The sequence below is a fragment of the Lissotriton vulgaris genome, chromosome 5, assembly GCF_964263255.1.
Source record: "Lissotriton vulgaris chromosome 5, aLisVul1.2, whole genome shotgun sequence".
Lineage (NCBI taxonomy): Eukaryota > Metazoa > Chordata > Amphibia > Caudata > Salamandridae > Lissotriton > Lissotriton vulgaris.
This window is the reverse complement of record NC_141693.1, coordinates 2,000,529,083-2,000,546,733: the sequence shown is the minus strand read 5'-3', so window position 1 is coordinate 2,000,546,733 and position 17,651 is coordinate 2,000,529,083. Positions and strand designations below refer to the sequence as shown.

The following is a 17,651-nucleotide window of genomic DNA, read 5'->3' as shown; positions in this document are numbered from 1 at the left end:
GACTTCTCGGGGGAAGCCCACCCGGGAGAAGATCCCCATCAGGGCCCGGCCGACTACCGGGGCTGTCACAGTTCGCAGGGGCACAGCCTCGGGGTAGCGGGTGGCGTGGTCCACCAGTACCAGGATGAACCGATGTCCTTGGGCTGTACGGGGGTCCAGGGGCCCCACAATGTCTATCCCGACCCTCTCGAACGGGGTGGTGACCACTGGAAATGGTTGCAGGGGGGCTTTTAGTTTGCGGCCGCTCTTTCCACTGGCTTGGCACGTGGGGCAAGATCGGCAATGCTGGAGTACATCGTTCCTCATTTTCGGCCAGAAGAAGTGGGTCACTAGGCGGCTGTACGTTTTATCCTGACCCAGGTGTCCAGCCAGGGGGACATCGTGGGCCAGATTTAGCAAGAAGTCTCTAAAACGGAGGGGCACCACTAGCACTCGGCTGGCCCCCAGCTCCGCGATTCTTTGTTCACTGTATAGCAGATCATTGTCCCAATAGATCCAATGTGTTCCGGAGGTATCCCCTGCGCTCTGGGCGAGGGCTTGTTGGCGGAGTCCCTCGAGGGAGGGACAGGTCTTCTGCTCTTGGCGAAACTGTTCCTGTGTGGGCCCCCCCTCTTGATGCCACTGGGCGAGGCCAGCGAGGTCCGGAGGTTGAGCTGGTTCTGGGGGGACGGCACGGTCGGTCTCTTCGACTGGAGCGACCGGGGGAGGGGGCGCCGGCCATTCGGGTTCCTCGGGTCGGGGATTGGCACGGGCGGCCATGGACCGGGTGGTGACGCACGCCCAGTCCGGGATGCCTAACATCCCCAGGTGTTCTCTTCGTTCTACGGCTGCCCACGGAGAGCTTTCAAGGTCATTTCCCAGGAGGCAGTCTACGGGGGCATCATCTCGGACCGTCACCTTCAACATGCCGGAGACCCCTCCCCATTCAAAAGGGACGCAGGCCATCCGACACAGACTCTCCGAGTTATCGGCTGAACGGACAGGGCAGAGGATGTTTGGTAGGAACTGTTCTGGGGTCACCAGGTGACAGCGGACGGCTGTTACACTGGCCCCGGTGTCACGGAGGGCTTCGGCCTGGCGTCCATTGATGCTCACCCATTGGCTGTACTTCCGGGTGTTAGCGGGTAGGGGGACCCGCGGGACCATGTCTTTCCCCCCTAAGCATGCTAGAGCCATGGCGGCTGGCTCCCATTCTTGATGCTCTTGCTCATATTCTTCCTGCTCCTCAGAGATCTGTTCCTCCCCCAGGGCAGCAGCAGCCACCTGGCGGGGTCTTGGGCTTTGGTACTGTGGGCAATTTGGGTCGTTTGCATAGTGGCCGACTCGTTGGCATCGGTGACACGTGACATTGGCTCTGTATCCCGGTCGTGCCGGGGTGCTGCCCCGGTTGGCCGGGGGGGTGGTGCTGGTAGCGGGGGCGGCCGGGGCGTTGTCTCTTCCTCGCCCTTGGCCCCCTCCTCCTCCTCGGGGACGGTGCTGACCGTGGTTGTTCCGGTTCTGTTCATAGGATCCATTTCGACCCACTCTGGTGATTTCCCATCGGTCAGCCTCGGCTGCGAGCTGCCGCGGATCAGTCATTTTGCTGTCGAGGAGGTGCTGCCGGAGCTCAATGAAGCAATTGTTTGATAGATGCTCCCACACCATGAGATTGAAGAGTTGTTCATAAGTTGTGACATTGCTTCCTTTGATCCAGCCCTCGAAGGCTCGGCTAAAATAGTTCACGTAGTCCACCCAAGTTGTACCCGGGATGCGGGTGCAGTCTCGGAACCTCTGACGGTACATCTCGGGTGTGAGCCCATAGCGGGTGAGGAGGGCAGCTTTCATGTGGTCATAGGAGGTCATCAGATGGTCCGGGAGCTGTAGCAGGGCATCGCGGCCCTCATTGAGGAATCTCCCCCATAGACCGGCTCCCCAGTCGCTTCGATCGATCCGGTGAGCGGTCATAGCGATTTCATAGGCCTTGAACCATTGCTGGATGTCGTCCTCTCGGAAGTATTCTCGAACGACATCCTTGGGGATGTGTACCTTCTTATCTGTTGTCCCTGGGGTGCGGGGTTGCTCGGGCACCCCTAATTCTTTGTTCTGTTTGCGTAAGTCTATCTCAGCCAATTTGCGCTCGTGTTCATACGCCAGTCTTTTTTCTTCCAGCTCCCTTTGTCTCCGTTTTTCCTCTCTTTCTTCTCGGAGACGCAGATGCTCTAAGCTCAGTTTCTGTTCGGCCAACTTGAGTTCACCATCCATTTTGAGCCGGGCCATTTCTAGTTCATGTAGTCGTGTTCTTTCTCGTTCCTGGATCTCGTTTTGCGAGAGACCCGTTCCTCGCTCCTCGGGGGCCGTGGTGTCTTTTTCTACGGCTGCGATATTTTGGTCCGGGGGTCTGACGGTCCCGGTTTCTGCCCAGGACTCCAGGGCATGTTTGAAATCATCTTTGGTACTTAGACCGGTGGTAGCGATACCTAGTTCGATGCAGAACTGTTTTAATTCACGATGGCTGTATTCTTCCAATTTCTCCATCTGAAATTTCTCGGTGGATCCGCTTTCTTTGGTTGTCATTGTGATTTCGTCGTGGGGTGAGCTACTCTCTGTACGATTATGCAGTGATTCGGATCGCGCCGCTGGCCACCAATGTTAGACGGACCGGGAGGGTCGGCCGAGGATAAGGGGAGAGGTCTCCGGGGAGAGCCGCCTCCAGCGAATCGTACAGACAAGTAACTTCCCCCCCACAGACGTACACCACACAAGGTTAAGGTTCAACGATACTTTATAGGCAATTCTTCAAGTACGGTCAGATAATACAAGGAGGTCTGGACTCCGGGGTCCCCTCGATTCTGGTCTCTGGATTGGGAAAAGGGTAGCGGGACAGTCTTGTTACCAATAGGTGGAATAGCTCTCAATCCTCGAGCTCGGCGTTCTAGATGGACGGGCCGCGGCGGAGCCAGCAGGTCCCGAGATGGAAGAAGGAAGCGACGGTCCGCGGCGGAGCCTGCAGGTCCCGATGAAGATGGTAGTTACAAACGGTCCGCGGCCACGCCAGCAGGTCCCGACGACGATGAAGGTTACGAAGGTTGCGGCAGCGCCAGCAGGTAGGACGATGGTTCGCAAGGCAGAGCTACGGCAGCGCCAGTAGCCCGTCAAGGATGAGTTCTTCTCTGCGTCTCTCGACTCCAAGATACAACTGCCTTCCTGCTCTGGAGCTGCCCCAGTTATAGGGCTGCGGCCCCTTGATGTCCGGACCCTCGCACTTGGAGGTCGGGAGGTCCGGGATGGGAAAGTCCAGACACCCAGCAGGGGGGTGGAGCCAGCGCCCGGGGAGGTCGGGGGCGAGCGGTACCTTGCGGGGGAGAGCCATCGACACCTCGTTCTCCCATTGACCTGCCAAGTAGTCCGCTCACCTCCTGGGTGGATGGTGGTGCCGGGATGTCTGAGGCCTGGCCAGGCCCAGGGTTAGGGTCGATCAGAGGCCACGCGGCCTCGTGGCGTAGTGTCCAAGATGGCGCCCAGGTTGGGCGCGCGGGCCAGTAGTGGATCAGGCCCACGAGGTGGATATGTTCAGAGGCAGGGGTCCCGGAGGGGACGGAAAACGTGAAGTGGTGGTGTGTGTCACTTGAGGGACCGGGCTCGGGCCTGGTCGGGCAGAGGGGAGCGGGCCCTTCTTGTGGCCTGTCCAACAGTAAGGGAGGTCCTCATGAGGTTAGGGAGGTCCTCATGAGGTAAGGGGGGCCTCATGAGGTAAGGGGGTCCTCATGAGGTAAGGGAGGTCCGTATGAGGTTAGGGAGGACCTCATGAGGTAAGGGGGGTCCTCATGAGCTAAGGGGAGTCCTCATGAGGTAAGGGAGGTCCTCATGAGCTAAGGGGGGTCCTCATGAGGTAAGGGAGGTCCTCATGAGGTAAGGGAGTCCGTGCAAAAGAGCAGGGTGCTGCCATGAGGTGTGGAGAGCTCCTCGCTCGAGGTAAGAGGGGGCGTCATGAGGTAAGGGGGTACTCATGAGGTAAGGGAGGTCCTCATGAGGTAAGGGAGGTCCTCATGAGGTAAGGGGGTCCTCATGAGGTTAGGTGTGTCCTCATGAGGTAAGGGAGGTCCTCATGAGGTAAGGGAGTGCGTGCAAAAGAGCAGGTTGCCGCCATGAGGTGTGGAGAGCTCCTCGCTCGAGGTAAGAGGGGGCGTCATGAGGTAAGGGGGTCCTCATGATGTTAGGTGGGTCCTCGTGAGGTAAGGGAGGTCCTCATGAGGTAAGGGAGGTCCTCATGAGGTTAGGGAGGTCCTCATGAGGTAAGGGGGTCCTCATGAGGTTAGGTGGGTCCTCATGAGGTAAGGGAGGTCCTTATGAGGTTAGGTGGGTCCTCATGAGGTAAGGGAGGTCCTTATGAGGTTAGGGAGGTCCTCATGAGGTAAGGGGAGGTCCTCATGAGGTAAGGGGGGGTCCTCATGAGGTAAGGGGGTCCGCATGAGGTAAGGCAGCCCGTACACAAGAGAAGGGTGCTTGCATGGGGTGTGGAGGGCTCCTCACTCGAGGTAAGAGGAGGGGTCCACACAAGGTAAAGAAGTCTTGCACAAGGTAAGAGGGGAAATTAGGTCTTGCACGAGCTGGGAAGGGCTGCTTGCACAAGAAGAGGAAGACTCCTTTCAGGAGTGATGCTGGGTGCTTGCAGGACATGAGGTTAGCTCATCGCACTACAATAGATCCTCATAAGAAGTGAGGAGGGTTCCTCACTCAAAGTAAGGGGGGTGTTCACCAGGTCAAGGAGTCCTTGCACAAGATAAGAGGGGTGCTCACCTCAGGTGTGGAGGGCTCCTCACTCAAAGTAAGAGGGCGGTCTTCGTGAGGTAAAGGAGTCCCACACAAGGTAAGAGGGGAAGAGGGGTTTGTAAGCAAAGTCAAGCGCACACAACCTGAGTTAGTTCATAGGTAAGGTGTTGTAACATTCGATGAAAGGATAATATCAAACTCCAATGTTATTGTCTTGTTTGTTTTTTATTTATCCGGTGAGAGTATTTGTTTCACAAGAAACCAGCCGACACGTGTTTAGTCAATATCGGGGTAGACCCGTGACTCTTCAGGGCTGTCGAAGTTAGGCTGAAGGCAGTATCGTGGGACCGGTGATAATTCCAACCTGGTCCTAATCGGGTGTGAGTAATGATAGACGCAAGAAGGATATGCTTTTTCGAGCGTCAAGGGAATGTGTTGCGGGTATGTGGTCGGTTAAATATAGGCAAGCCAATCCGCTTGCCCTTGGTTATCGGCTTGTTGCCGTTACGAAGGGGTTGGGATTTCGTCAGTGTGTTCTCCGGGTTTGTGAGTCTCACAAACCCGGAGAACACACGGATGACATCCCAACCCCGATATTGACGAAACACGTGTCGGCTGGTTTCTTGTGAAACAAATACTCTCACCGGATAAATAAAAAACAAACAAGACAATAACATTGGAGTTTGATCTTATCCTTTAATCAAATGTTACAACACCTTACCTATGAACTAACTCAGGTTGTGTGCGCTTGACTTTGCTTACATGTACACAGAAGGTAGAGCTCCTCTCCCCCTTCTTTTCTCAGAGAATAGGGTTATCTCTGACCAAGAAGCACCAATCACCCAAGCCTCACAATTACCGACTAACCACTACCTGTAGAGCGCCATCGAATTTCTGAACATTCCCATAACCCTTCACTGAACTTCATACTTGGAAGAGGGGTTTTTCACGAGCTGGGAAGGGCTCCTTGCACAAAAAGAGCAAGACTCCTTGCAGTAGAAATGAGGGTTGCTGGCAGGAGGTGGGGATTCTTAATGCTCAAAGTGAGATCCTCACAAGAGGTGTGGGAGGGTTCCTCAATCGAGGTGAGAATGAATCGTGACACATGATGGGAAGGGTCCTTGAACGAGGTGGCGGGAAGGCCTTCTCACTCCTGGTGGGAAGAGCTCCTCGTATAAGGCGAGTAGGGCTCTTTGTAGGGGGATAAGAGGGACTCCTGGTAGGACGTAAAGCAGGATCCTCGTATGAGGTTCGAAGGGCTGTCTGAACAAGGTCAAGATGGGCTCCTTGGTAAAGAGCATTCCTCATACAGAGAGCCAGGGGCTCCGTGCACGAGGTATCGAGGGATCCTCACTCAAGGTAAGAGGGGCGTGCCTCTTATGAGGGAAGAAGGGCTTCTTGCAATGCCCCAATCATCTACAATTATTGCACTGGAACACCCTCAAAATGGACCTTCCTTGGATGTAAATGTAAACTGATACTTGTAGATCCCCCTCAAACACTCAAAAGTACCTCAACCTGCACCGGGTCCCTTCCTTTCCAGGTCCACGGCCCCAGAAACAGATATCAGGCTGCGGACACCCTGTTATGTTATGTTGTTATCTGATGCAGATGTGTAGAGCGCACTCTCACCCGGGAGCCTATCCTGTTGCTGAGCTGGTGTGAGTCTAGCCACACCTGGGACCTAGTGGGACTCCTCAAAAAGTCAGCTCTTCAGATTCTTGCTAAATTCAAGACGTGAGGAGCAGGCTCCTGTGTGTAGCGGCCGGTGGTTTCACGCTTTACGAGCGAGGTAGGAGAAGGCTCAAACGCCGGATCTGGTTTTTCCATATGCCTGGGATTTGTGCAAGCAGGAGTCAGGGTGAGTGGAAGCATCTGGTAGGTTTGTGAAAGCCAATGTGATTGTTGAGGTATGCTAGGCCAGTGTTATGTAGTGCCTTGAAAGTGTGGGTGGTGAGTTTAAATTGTGCTTGTTTGTGTACGGGAAGCCAGTTGAGCTCCTTCAGGTGTGCTGTGATGTGAGAGCGGCGTGCTAGGTTGGGAGTGATTCTAGCCACCAGGTTCAGATTGACCCACAAGCTTCTAGTGAGTTTTGTTTTGGGCATAGAGGGTCTTCCTGTGGTCCAGCTTGCTTGTGATAAGGGCATGCGTAATGGTTTTTCGGGGTGCTGATTGGGAGCTGTTTAAAAATCTTCCTCAGCATCTTCAGGGTATTTAAGCATGAGGCGGTGACGGCACTGCCTTGGGTGGTCATGTCGAGTTTGCTGTTGATGATGATCCCAAGATTCTTAGCGTGGGTGGTAGGGGTGGGTATCAATCCGTGCTCTGTTGGCCACCAGGTGGAGTCCCACAGTGATATGATCTTCTAGGAGATCACTATTTCGATCGTGGTGGTGTTCAGCTTTAGACAGTTGTTCTTCATCCAGTGGGTGATTTCAGTCACGCAGGCATTGAACTTGATCTGGGTACTGGGCATCTTGTCTGTGAGGGTGAGAATGAGTTATGTGTAGTCAGCACAGGAGAGAACGTTGATGTTGTGAGAGCAGATGATACTGGCTAGAGGGAGCATGTAGGGTAACCACACAGCCCTCTACGGGTGCTTCACATCAAGGTGTCTACCACAAACCCTCACCTTGCAAGGGGGCAGACACATAACCCCACTGGCTGTCCCTTGTATTACAAACCTGTCCCTATTTCACTAAGCCTCTGTCCAGCACCCCAATGGGCTCCTGATGTACCAGCACCTCCTGCCACTTTAAAGGGGTCCTCAAATGCCCCTCACCCACCCCCTGTTTAATTCAGAGGGCCCACACCTGCAGCCCACCCACAGCCTACATCTGTGCAGAACACACCATGGACAGTACTTATATTCCAGAGTAAAATGTTTGTTGTGTTTGTAGAAGGTGCCTAGTTATGGTACACATTCCACCTTCTCTCCCAGGCCCAACACAAGGTTTCTGTAGCCATCTACTGCCAGGTTCCAAGATCCCCTCTGCAGTAGCCTCTGTCCTGCAGCTCAGTTACGGCTGCTCAGACAATAAATAACTACAAACTCTGTGCTGTAAGTAAGAAGTACCTTCCAGCCTGCCTGTGCCACCCCAATATAAGTTGGAATTCTAGGGTTACCCTGCTGCCACCCACCCCTTTCCTTGGCTTCCATAACTAACATCTGTCCTCTCTCCTCTCCACAGACCCGGGCAGCCCTGAACCGCGGTGACATCAATATGGCGAATGAGGCCTCCAGGAAGGCGCGCTCCCTTGTGCTCTTCAGTCTTCTTTTTGGGGTCTTCGTCTCCATCAGTTGGGTGATCTACGTTGTTGTCGCACTCTACGTCTGAGGGGTTACGCCCCAGCTTTGGAGACATACATGGGGTGATGTACACTGCTCCTGGAGGGGCGACCATGTCCACATTTGAAGGCCACGAGCAGCACACTCACCATCCCAACATGGACTGATATGGAAGGAAGACCCTACAAGACCCTACTCTTTGACCCCCCCCCCCCCAGTGCTGCTTGGGCTGGGTCAACAAGGGAAGCCCATGGGCTCCTCAGAGTTCAGGAGCTTTGCTGAAGAGCCGTCATCTCTACGTGGAGAGCAGAAAGACGTGCTCCCCAGACCATCATGGTCCCCCACCTCTGCCTCGAACTTAGTAGAGTCCTCCCCGGTGAAGCCCAGCATTGGCTCTGGCACACGTCAATCACCTCTGGTCGGAACAGTGCACGCCTACAGCAGAATTGTGAACAATAAGGACCACGCTGCTCTGTGGGGCATACACGGGTGACAAGCTCATCACTTGGGAAAGGAGAGAAGCAGGCCCGGCTACCAAGCTGCTGTGGTGGAGGGCGATGCGGTGGTGGAGCCAATGCAGCATTGGAATATACAAGTATTGGACGACCCAGCTCCTGATGCCAAAGACCCTCCTCTGCACAGCTAGGGCCTGGCCTGGCACCTTCACCCTGTGGAGTCATCCATCATTCAAGAATATGAGGCTCTCACTGGAGCTGTGCCAGAGTCTCCTGCCCTGGTCTGGTCTGGGGTACTCTGTCTCTGGAATGCATGTTTAATGTTTTGTGTAGGGCACCAGGACTGCATCAGCAGAGGGCAAAGAAAGGATGGAGATGCTGGGTACTACGAGCTCCCATCACTGACTGGCACAGCAGTGGGTGCTGCACAAGAGGGTTGAGATGTGCTAGCAGAGCTGTATGTGGCTCAGTAATGGAATGAGAGGATTGAGATACATTAGAAGAGCTGTGGGTGACTCAGTACTGGAATGAGAGGGCGCTGTAGGGCAGGATTGAGGTGCATTGGCAGAGCTGTGTGTGACTCAGTACTGGAATGAGAGGAGCGCTGTAGGGCAGGATTGAGGTGCATTGGCAGAGCTGTGGTCGAGTCAGTACTGGAATGAGAGGGGCACTGTAGGTCAAGATTGAGGTGCATTGGCAGAGCTGTGGGCGAGTCAGTACTGGAATGAGAAGGCGCTGTAGGGCAGGATTGAGGTGCATTGGCAGAGCTGTGGGTGACTCAGTACTGGAATGAGAGGGCGCTGTAGGGTAGGATTGAGGTGCATTGGCAGAGCTGTGGGTGACTCTGTACTGGAATGAGAGGGTGCTGTAAGGCAGGATTGAGGTGCATTGGCAGAGCTGTGGGTGACTCAGTACTGGAATGAGTGGGGCGCTGAAGGTCAGGATTGAGGTGCATTGGCAGAGCTGTGGGTGACTCAGTACTGGAATGAGAAGGCGCTGTAGGTCAGGATTGAGGAGCATTGGCAGAGCTGTGGGTGATTCAGTACTGGAATGAGAAGGCGCTGTAGAGCAGGATTGAGGAGCATTGGCAGAGCTGTGGGTGATTCAGTACTGGAATGAGAAGGCGCTGTAGAGCAGGATTGAGGAGCATTGGCAGAGCTGTGGGTGACTCAGTACTGGAATGAGTGGGGCGCTGTAGGGTAGGATTGAGGTGCATTGGCAGAGCTGTGGGTGACTCAGTACTGGAATGAGAAGGCGCTGTAGGTCAGGATTGAGGAGCATTGGCAGAGCTGTGGGTGATTCAGTACTGGAATGAGAGGGCGCTGTAGGGCAGGATTGAGGTGCATTGGCAGAGCTGTATGTGACTCAGTACTGGTATGAGAGGGGCGCTGTAGGTCAGGATTGAGGAGCAGACAGAGCTGTGTGTGGCTCAGTACTGGAATGAGAGGGGCGCAGAAGAGCAGGATTGAGGTGCATTGGCAGAGCTGTATGTGACTCAGTACTGGAATGAGAGGGGCACTGCGGGTCAAGAGTGAGGTGCATTGGCAGAGTTGTGGGTGACTCAGTACTGAAATGAGAGGGCGCTGTAGGGCAGGATTGAGGTGCATTGGCAGAGCTGTGTGTTACTCAGTACTGGAATGAGAGGGCGCTGTAGGTCAGGATTGAGGAGCATTGGCAGAGCTGTGTGTGACTCAGTACTGGAATGAGAGGGGCGCTGTAGGTCAGGATTGAGGAGCAGACAGAGCTGTGTGTGGCTCAGTACTGGAATGAGAGGGGCACAGTAGGTCAGGAATGAGGTGCCTTGGCAGAGCTGTATGTGGCTCAGTACTGGAATGAGGGGGGCACTGCGGGTCAAGATTGAGGTGCATTGGCAGAGCTGTGGGTGACTCAGAAAGAGAGGGGCAATGCGGGTCAAGATTGAGGTGCATTGGCGGAGCTGTGTGTGACTCAGTACTGGAATGAGAGGGGCGCTGTAGGTCAGGATTGAGGTGCATTGGCTGAGCTGTGGATGACTCAGTACTGGAATAAGGGGGGCACTGCGGGTCAAGATTGAGGTGCATTGGCAGAGCTGTGTGTGACTCAGTACTGGAATGAGAGGGGCGCTGAAGGCAGGATTGAGGAGCATTGGCAGAGCTGTGTGTGACTCAGTACTGGAATGAGAGGGGCGCTGTAGGGCAGGATTGAGGTGCATTGGCAGAGCTGTGGATGACTCAGTACTGGAATAAGGGGGGCACTGCGGGTCAAGATTGAGGTGCATTGGCAGAGCTGTGTGTGACTCAGTACTGGAATGAGAGGGGCGCTGTAGGGCAGGATTGAGGTGCATTGGCAGAGCTGTGTGTCTCAGTTCTGGAATGAGAGGGCGCTGAAGGTCAGGATTGAGGTGCATTGGCAGAGCTGTGTGTGACTCTGAAATGGAATGAGAGGAGCGCTGAAGGTCAGCATTGAGGAGCATTGGCAGAGCTGTATGTGACAGTACTGGAATGAGAGGGGAGCTGTAGGTCAGGTTGAGGTGCATTGGCAGAGCTGTGTGTGACTCAGTACTGGAATGAGAGGGCGCTGTAGGTCAGGAATGAGGAGCATTGGCAGAGCTGTGTGACTCAGTGCTGAAATGAGAGGGGTGCAGAAGAGCAGGATTGAGGTGCATTGGCAGAGCTGTGTGTGACTCAGTACTGGAATGAGAGGGCGCTGTAGGTCAGGAATGAGGAGCATTGGCAGAGCTGTGTGTGAAACAGTACTGAAATGAGAGGGGCGCAGAAGAGCAGGATTGAGGTGCATTGGCAGAGCTGTGTGTGACTCAGTTCTGGAATGAGAGGGGCGCTGAAGAGCAGGATTAAGGTGCATTGGCAGAGCTGTGTGTGACTCAGTACTGGGATGAGAGGGACGCTGAAGAGCAGGATTGAGGTGCATTGGCAGAGCTGTGTGTGGCTCAGTACTGGAATGAGGGGGGCACTGCGGGTCAAGATTGAGGTGCATTGGCAGAGCTGTGGGTGACTCAGTTCTGGAATGAGAGGGACGCTGTAGGTCAGGATTGAGGTGCATTGGCAGAGCTGTGTGTGACTCAGTACTGGAATGAGAGGGGCATTGTGGCTCAGGATTGAGGTGCATTGGCAGAGCTGTGTGTGACTCAGTACTGGGATGAGAGGGACGCTGAAGAGCAGGATTGAGGTGCATTGGCAGAGCTGTGTGTGACTCAGTACTGGAATGAGAGGGGCATTGTGGCTCAGGATTGAGGTGCATTGGCAGAGCTGTGTGTGACTCAGTACTGGAATGAGAGGGGCATTGTGGCTCAGGATTGAGGTGCATTGGCAGAGCTGTGTGTGACTCAGTACTGGGATGAGAGGGACGCTGAAGAGCAGGATTGAGGTGCATTGGCAGAGCTGTGTGTGACTCAGTTCTGGAATGAGAGGAGCGCTGTAGGGCAGGATTGAGGTTCATTGGCAGAGCTGTGTGTGACTCAGTAATGGAATGAGAGGGACGCTGAAGAGCAGGATTGAGGTGCATTGGCAGAGCTGTGTGTGACTCAGTTCTGGAATGAGAGGAGCGCTGTAGGGCAGGATTGAGGTTCATTGGCAGAGCTGTGTGTGACTCAGTAATGGAATGAGAGGGACGCTGAAGAGCAGGATTGAGGTGCATTGGCAGAACTGTATGTGGCTCAGTACTGGAATGAGAGGGGAGCTGGAGGTCAGGTTTGAGGTGCATTGGCAGAGCTGTGGGTGACTCAGTACTGGAATGAGGGGGGCACTGCGGGTCAAGATTGAGGTGCATTGGCAGAGCTGTGTGTGATGCAGTACTGGAATGAGAGGGGCGCTGAAGGGCAGGATTGAGGTGCATTGGCAGAGCTGTGTGACTCAGTACTGGAATGAGATGGGCGCTGAAGAGCAGGATTGAGGTGCATTGGCAGAGCTGTGTGTGGCTCAGTTCTGGAATGAGAGGTGCATTGTGGCTCAGGATTGAGGTGCATTGGCAGAGCTGTGTGTGACTCAGTACTGGGATGAGAGAGCGCTGTAGGTCAGGATTGAGGAGCATTGGCAGAGCTGTGAGTGACTCAGTTCTGGAATGAGAGGGTCATTGTGGCTCAGGACGAGGTGCATTGGCAGAGCTGTGTGTGACTCAGTACTTGGATAAGAGGGCGCTGTAGGTCAGGATTGAGGAGCATTGGCAGAGCTGTGTGTGACTCAGTACTGGAATGAGGGGGCGCTGAAGGACAGGATTGAGGTGCATTGGCAGAGCTGTGTATGACTCAGTACTGGAATGAGGGGGGCGCTGAAGGGCAGGATTGAGGTGCATTGGCAGAGCTGTGGGTGACTCAGTACTGGAATGAGAGGGACGCTGTAGGGCAGGATTGAGGAGCATTGGCAGAGCTGTGTGTGACTCAGTTCTGGAATGAGAGGGGCATTGTGGCTCAGGATTGAGGTGCATTGGCAGAGCTGTGTGTGACTCAGTTCTGGAATGAGGGGGGCGCTGAAGGGCAGGATTGAGGTGCATTGGCAGAGCTGTGTGTGACTCAGTTCTGGAATGAGAGGGACGCTGTAGGGCAGGATTGAGGAGCATTGGCAGAGCTGTGTGTGTCTCAGTACTGGAATGAGGGGAGCTGTAGATCAGGAATGAGGTGCATTGGCAGAGCTGGGGGCGAGTCTTACTCCTGGCCCAGCAGTGAGAGCTGCAGGTGAGGGTTGACATGTGTTATCGAGTCCTGTGACTGGAAAGAGGGTTGCTGGGGTCAGGATTGAGGTCGAGGTTCAGAGGCAGGATTCACCTGCATCCCAGGATTACAGAAGCAGGAGGTACAGGAGATCAGGACAGACAGACTTCAGTGTAAGGCACATCACATTGCTTCCACAGAAGCAGGACTCTAGTATTTGCGAGCCAGTTGTAAATACAGATGTATATGGAGAGATATATATTGCAGACCACCAAAAACTGCATTCAAATAAGCATTGGAGACAGTTGAATGTTATGAGGTTTCATGTATTTCCTTCTGATGTTTCTGTCCTCTTCCTGTCAAATAAAGCACTGGAAAGTGAATCACTGTGTTCAGATTGTAAACATAACTATGAAAACATTGAGGTGTGGCTCAGTGATAACCACTTGAAGAAGAGGCCTGCTTATGCATTGTGAAGCTGCAGCGAGAGAGGTCATCAGAAGGCATGCACGATGCAGGGAGTTTAACTGTTGCACAACACTAATCTGACGTCTGCTGTTATTAGTAGTATCACTAATAAATAAGCATTGGCAAAGCCAATAGGTCTGGCCTTGCAAGCATGCAATTATTTTTTGCAAACATATGCAATAGATTGCTGATGGATGCTTCTATCTGCAAAAGCCTCACCCCAGGTGCCAGGTTAGATCCAGTTTTCTCCAGCAATTTCCTTGTGCATCAGTAGGTGACGTCATGCACCTCTGGGTCAGATTCACCCTGCTCTGGAGGTGACGTCGCGACCAATACGTAGTCACCACCCCTTGCGCTGACGTCAGTTCTTTTCTTTCCACTCCTTCCAGTGTGAACCGGGAGCAAGCTCCCTAGAATTCTGTCAGGCTCGACAGATATATTTCCAAACTTTTTGCAAGTGTGCAAGGGACATATATCCTTCAAAAGCAGCAGGATTCACACTTTGTAAGGTTTGTCTCAAACACATATCAGTGATGGACTCCTGTGAGGTCTGTCTGTGGTGTTTGGGTCCTCGCACAACTCTGCGTCATGCAACAAATGCGCCTGGATCCGGCCCATGAAGTCAGATGGGCAGGGCATGAAAGCTCCTGTCCTGCTCAAAGTTGAGGATCCAGGGCTTTCTCGTTCTCTAGGCCATTCTCACGAGGCTCTTCCTTCAGATCAAAATCATCATTTAAGTTTAAAACGAAGAAACATGAGAGGTTGAAACACGGCTCCCATTTCACAATCCACAAGGTGTCGCATGACACCTTTCAAGGGTACGCCCAAGCTGCGGACACAGGGCCATATTCTCAAGAACGGCGATAACATTATTGCCGCTTTAGTGGCAGGAAACGGCCGCTAAAGTGGCGATAAGGGGCCTGATAAAATGCCCTTGCAAATTCCCATAGAAGCCCAGGTTCTGGTGTGAAGGACATCAAACCTGGGCTTCTATGGGAATTCACAAGAGCGTATTATCAAGCCCCTATCGCCGTTCTTGATAATATGGCCCTAAGTCTCTGACCTCGGAACCAACCCCAGCACTGGTCCCGTTGCAACCCAAGTGCCCAGGTCCATAGGTGACACCTCAGCAAATCCAACCCTATAGAGCGGCCACGCTGAGGTTGATTGGTACCCTACTGGATCCCTCTAGAGAGCCTTTGGGCCAAAGGATCCAAGTGAGCCACTGACACAGATTCATCCCTGATGCCGACAGCGTCCCTCGATACCATTCCCAGGTCAGCCCTGACTCTGGGGTGTCAAGCCCGGTACCCCTTTCAGCGCCACATCCCACGCCAGTCGCCCAAGCATTGATGTGGGCAGCAACGCCCCTGACTCAGGAGATTCGCCTCCTTTCAGGCATGGAGTGAGCTCCACCGAAGTTGCACAGACCTCGCCCCATGACTCATTGAGATTTGGAAACACTTCCTTGACAGTACAGACTGCCTGGCCCAGATGACGACGATACTTCACAAATTAATGACAGTGAGAATCAATTTTTAGATCAGCAAGATGCCAGTGGCCTGGCCTTCATTCAACTACCTCTGGAACATCAATGGAAGAGTTTGACCCCTTCACCTTGGTCATTCAGAGAGCAGGAGAGATCCTAGATCTGCAACTACCCACCTCTGAGGTCAAAACACACTTTCTAAAAAGTTCCTGCAACCGAGAGACAGGAACCCCCTCCGCATTCTAACCAGGCCTTAGCCAGCACACTTCTGAGCAGCAGGATAAATTCAAGATCTTGCCTACTAGTTAATAGACAGCTAGGAGGCACAGGCCTGCTTTGGAGACCCAGCCTTTCTCCTGCAACACCCCACACCAGAGAGTCTGGTAGGCCAGGCCTCTACCAGCAGGCTCAACCTCAATGTGTTTCCCTCCACCAGATAGAGTCAAAATGCATGGAGAAGTTTGCCAAATGTATGTTCTGCTCCACCAGCCATTCTATGAACTTCAGCTTACTCCTTGGATGGTGGTGGAAATTTTGCCAGCGGTCCTGGATAACCTCAAAACCAACCTTTAAGAAATCATACATTATGATGTGGATGCAGCAACATATGTCTTACCCTTGGGCCTGGACACTCCCAACTGGTTGGGTAGGGCAGTAGGACCAGTGTGGTGCTTAGGCGCCACACATGGATTCACTTAACAGGGTTCTTGAGGAACATCCAACTCTGATGGACACGCCATTTGATGGCACAAGTCTTGTCAGAGACAAGATGGAATCAGCCTTGGAACGCTTTAAGGAGAGCAAGGTAACAGCATGCTACTCTGACTGGCACCACATCTGTGCAGTTCCCTTAACAATTTTTCCTCTTTCAAGGCTTCAGAAGAAGATTCTAGCAGAGGCCAGGTCAGACCTTGACTCAGCAACAGCAGACCACCCAGGTCTTTTGAGGCAGAGGTCAGGGATCCGGCCACTAGCATCCAGGCTCCCAGGGGGTAACAAACTAGTCAGTTCCCAGCCCCCTCCACATCTGCCACAAAACCACTTTCATTTGCCCTCAGCAGCACACAGTTGCCCAGTAGGAGGTCAGATCAAGTCTTACCTCCACTGGTGGCAGAGCATCAGATTAGACCGAAGGGTGCTCCACATCGTCCATAGTGGATACGCCATCCCTCTCCTCTACATTCCTCCGAACATGCCTAATACACCACAATGCCTCCTGGAGAACCACTTGTCCATTCTGCAAGTGGAGGTTTAGGCCCTCATGGACGAGGGAGCCTTAGATAAGATGTTTCATCAGAATCGGGACCGGTCGCAGAAGAAAGACGGAGTTCTGCACCTCATCCTCGATCATCACCCTTTGAACTTCTTCCTGAGGAAGGACAAGTTCAAGGTACCAACTCTGGCCCTAGTTCTGTCTGTCCTAACACTGGATCTTTAGGACTCCTATTTCTACATCCCCATCATGCAGTCCCACAGGAGTTACCTGTGATTTTGGGTTGGTGACAAGCACTTTCAGTTCTCAGTGCTCCCCTTCGGCCTTACCAGTGCACCTTAGGTGTTCCCAAAAGTGATGGTGGTGGTTGCTGCCCACCTTTGAAGTGTGAGAACACCCATCTTACCATACCTCGACAACTGGTTCCTGTAGACAAATTTGCCCCAAACAGTCATGGACCACCTCCAGATGACGGCCAACTTGTTGACATTGCTGATGTTTCCCATCACCGTGCCAAAGAAACACCCCGGCTCCTTCACAAAGGCTCCTCTTCATTAGTGCTATCCTCGATCGGTGCTTTTCCTGGCCCTCTCTCTGCTTTAAAGAGTCCATGGCATTTGGTCTGTGATCCCGATGTTTCAACCCTCGTCTCAGTGAGAGTGGCTCTGAGGCTTCTTGGCCTCCTGTTTCTTGCTAGTGGACCTAGTCAGATGGCACATGCAGGCTCTGCAATGGAATTTGAAGTCTCAGTGGGCCCAGCACCAAGGGGACATGACGGATTCCTTCCAGGTGTCTAAGGAGTAGTGGCTGTTGTACCACTATTGGAAAAGAGGGGGTTCAAGATAGCAGCCTACCTACAGCAAATGGTTGTGAAAGATGCATCGTTGCTCAGTTGGGGAGGTTACCTGAGAGAGGCAGAGATTAGAGGCATTTGGCCTCCAGCAGAAATCCACCTTAACATAAACTTGTTGGAGTTACTGGCGATTCCCTTAGTATTTAAAGCATTTCTCCCATCCATCAAGGGGGATGGGTGTAGGTTCTTACCGAAAACACCATTGAGTGGGGGCCATGGGTCCTGTGCAAGGAGGCCCTGTCCCTCTGGAAACTGCTGGGCCATCAGGGCATTCCCCTGGCTGTACTGCACCTGGAGGGATCTTTAAATGCCAGGACGGATGAACTCAGCCCACGCTGCTGGGTGGTAGTTGCACACAGCGATTGCACAGGGCCTTTTTTATGTTTACCTGATTGGTCATCTTTATTCAAATCACCTACTGGGATGTTTTGATTAAAAGACCCGACTGATAGGTTCCCACCAGCATCGTTCATGAGGCCTCAGTATGGTCTGA

General features: G+C 53.3%; 1 protein-coding gene across 13 annotated transcripts in view; it reads left to right on the top strand.

Moving 5' to 3' along the window:
* The window catches only part of PRRT1B (proline rich transmembrane protein 1B), a 174,633-nt gene extending 161,115 nt beyond the window's left edge, over window positions 1–13,518 (top strand). Inside the window, exons 5-7 of one of the 13 annotated variants that reach the window (XR_015296122.1) lie at window positions 7,941–10,204; window positions 11,125–12,054; window positions 12,579–13,518. Coding sequence is in view for 1 of the 13 variants with exons in the window: in XM_086924782.1 (XP_086780908.1) it covers window positions 7,941–8,087 (147 nt within the window). In the remaining 12 variants the exon portion in view is untranslated. Of the gene's footprint in view, window positions 1–7,940 lie in introns of all 13 variants that reach the window. The other 12 variants (XR_015296119.1, XR_015296111.1, XR_015296121.1 and 9 more) reach the window with 12 other exon arrangements.
* The last annotated feature ends 4,133 nt before the right edge of the window (window positions 13,519–17,651 follow it).